This window comes from Austrofundulus limnaeus, unplaced genomic scaffold (assembly GCF_001266775.1).
Source record: "Austrofundulus limnaeus strain Quisiro unplaced genomic scaffold, Austrofundulus_limnaeus-1.0 Scaffold647, whole genome shotgun sequence".
Taxonomy (NCBI): domain Eukaryota; kingdom Metazoa; phylum Chordata; class Actinopteri; order Cyprinodontiformes; family Rivulidae; genus Austrofundulus; species Austrofundulus limnaeus.
The window spans coordinates 87925-91076 of record NW_013953049.1 but is presented as its reverse complement, the minus strand read 5'-3'; the positions used below and the strand labels follow the sequence as shown (position 1 = coordinate 91076).

The following is a 3152-nucleotide window of genomic DNA, read 5'->3' as shown; positions in this document are numbered from 1 at the left end:
AAAGAAAGAAAGAAAGAAAGAAAGAAAGAAAGAAAGAAAGAAAGAAAGAAAGAAAGAAAGAAAGAAAGAAAGAAAGAAAGAAAGAAAGAAAGAGTAGAGTGGAAGAGGATGCTGCAGCTGCAGCAGTTTTCTCTTTGTTGACTGAGATTCATTAGAAAGAGGATTTCAGAAATTCCTCTTCACTAAATGCATCCATGAGTCCAGTTCTCCCAGCTCTGAACTCACGTAGGTGGCAGGTTTTTCCCTTCCAGCTGTCCACACAGCTGCAGAAGAAGTCATTGAGCAGATCCACACACAGCCCGTCATTCTGACATGGGTTTCCACTGCACTCATTCACATCTGGAACAAACAACAACACAAAGGTTCAGAAGCACCAAACATGAAAACTACCAACTAACCTCACGTCCACTTTCATCATGTCTTCTCATTCTGTGCTTGTTTCATCTGCTGTCAAAAATACTGCTTTTATTTACAAGTAGRAAAAAGTTGAGATGTTGTAAAACATACAAAACAAGTACAAACTGCAATGATTTTCAAATCTCATAAAACCATAATTTATCCACAATGAAACAGCAAACAGATCAAATGTTGAAAGTAAGAAACTGAACAGCTTAACTTAATAAGGTCTGTAACACTCTGGACTTAAAGAGACCAGTTTGGGAGTAATGTTTCCACTGGTCTGATGGAGGGTTCTACATGTTCTACAGTTCAGAAGCTTGTAAACACTATACGAATTTATAAAATTAGCAAATCATCACATTTGTCTTTATTGTTACAATTAACACAGTGTCCCAACTTTTTTTTTTGCACAATTGGTGGGGCGATAAAATATTTGCTTATTGTTTACTAACTTCTTATGTTAGGTTAGACCTAATAAATCACATCAGACCTTTGATTAAAACTCTGGTTTGCAAGGTTGGACATGATATGCATTCCATTAAGAAATGTTAGCTTTATTATAAATATTTGTCCGTTAGTGCTCAGAGTGYRTGTTGGTGATCACTCAACTACGACCACACCATAGATCAGCTTCATATCTGTAAAATGGACTGAGTTATAGCTGTTTTTGTGCAACATCACAGAGCATCCCCCCATGTCTATCCTTGTGGGGACTTTCCAYTGACTTCCATTCATTTTTTGGAAATTTTGTAGCCTAGCCCTGACCACTTATCCTAAAATCTTTGTTACTTTACAACACTGCCTCACAACCCCACCCCCTAGATCTAACCCAAACCTGAACTCATTTCATATCTTAGTCCTAAACCTAAGACCCAGTGCTGTTCCACCGTATTAGGACTGGGTTCTGGTCCTCAAGGTAGGTGCTTATACCAGAAAAGTCCTCAGAAGGTACTTAAAACCAGRTACAAACACACACTCACCAACATCACACAGCATCCCCTCCCAACCATCAGGGCAGACACACTTGAATGAGTTGATGCCATCGATGCAGGTGCCTCCATTCTTACAGGGGGATGATTGACAGTCATTGACGTCTGTCGGCACAGAGGAAACATTTTCAACAGAAAATTATAGAAACGTGTCGAAAGAAAAAAGCTTTTATCCATTTTTAGTTCTCTGTGTCCTGTTACAGAAACAAATCAACTCAAAGTACTAACTTTGAGGCTACATGTTTGACTCTTTAAGCTTTCAGCATTAGTGTTAACATTAGTTTGTGGTATTATATTAGCATTAGTACAATTTTTTAGTATTAATATTAGTATTAGTACTAGTATTAGTATTAGTTAGTGTTCATGTTTTCTATCTCATGGTTTTTTTCTTTCTGTTTTAAACCAAACTAAGGGGTCAGGTGTGTACCTGTGAGGTTAGAGTCAGGTGTGTACCTGTGAGGTTAGAGTCAGGTGTGTACCTGTGAGGTTAGAGTCAGGTGTGTACCTGTGAGGTTAGGGTCAGGTGTGTACCTGTGAGGTTGGGGTAAGCGGTCAGGGTTAGGGTATATAAATCAATGCAATGTCTCCATAAAGACAGCTGTAGTAGACCGTGTGTGCACTTGTGTGCACTTGTGTGTACTTGTGTGTACTTGTGTGTACTTGTGTGTGCGTGTCTCAGGGTAATAATGGCTCACTCTCATGGCAGTAGGTGCCAGTGAATCCTGCATCACATGAGCAGCTGAAGTTCCCAGCAGGCCTGCTGATGCAGTGACCATGTGGTCCACACACGTTAGATGAGATGTGCCACACCTGCTGTGCTGTGTCATTGGTTGCAACAGCAACAGTGCAGCTGTCAATCACTGAGGATTATGGGTAAGAAAAGGAAAATAATTTCAGTAGAGTGTCTTTGAGCTTAAACCTTTTCTATAATTATGCTGATATGATGGATGTGAGGGGATCTTCAGGTGCTTTCTCACTTTGGCATTTGTTGGTCTTGCAGTGGTCCTTGAGCTCAGAACAAGTTTGACCCTCGTAGTTGTTTGGGCAGCTGCAGTAGAAGTCTGCCATCAAGCTTTGGCATTGAGCCTGGTTCTGACAGGGGTTTGGGCTACAAGGATCATCCTGCACCTTCACAGAGAAATACCAAACATCAACAATACACACCTGGTATGTGTTGTTTCACACTGCTGAACGTAGTTTTCACCTCACACATTGTCCCACTGAAGCCTTGAGGACATTCACACATGAAGCCATCCAGCAGGACTTGGCAGTGGCCCCCRTTCTTACACAGGCCGCTCCAGCAGCGGTTCCTCTGGACTTCACAATGACGACCCGCATACCCAGGCTGGCAAACACACTGGTAGCCTCCAGGTGTCTTCTGCTGCAAAGACAAGAAGTCAGGTGGACTGCTTTACCTTTCAGCTTTGTGTTTATAATTATTTGGTCTTTCTTCTCATAGAAAAGATACATGGATCAAATAAAATGTTCCTGGACAATAGTTCTACATAAAAAAACTGATGTTCTACATAAATAAACTGATGTTCTACATAAATAAACTGATGTTCTACATAAATAAACTGATGTTCTACATAAATAAACAGATGTTCTACATAAATAAACAGATGTTCTACATAAATAAACTGATGTTCTACATAAATAAACTGATGTTCTATATAAATAAACAGATGTTCTACATAAATAAACAGATGTTCTATATAAATAAACTGATGTTCTATATAAATAAACTGATGTTCTATATAAATA

At 39.5% G+C, this 3152-nt stretch overlaps 1 protein-coding gene across 1 annotated transcript in view; it reads right to left on the bottom strand.

The window, feature by feature from the left end:
* LOC106531532 (protein jagged-2) overlaps positions 1-3152 on the bottom strand; it is a gene marked incomplete at its 3' end in the record, with an annotated part of 66051 nt that overhangs the window by 27131 nt on the left and 35768 nt on the right. The window contains 5 exon segments of the mRNA XM_014027418.1: positions 226-339; positions 1380-1493; positions 2084-2248; positions 2366-2516; positions 2593-2769. Coding sequence (XP_013882872.1) covers positions 226-339; positions 1380-1493; positions 2084-2248; positions 2366-2516; positions 2593-2769 — 721 coding nt within the window.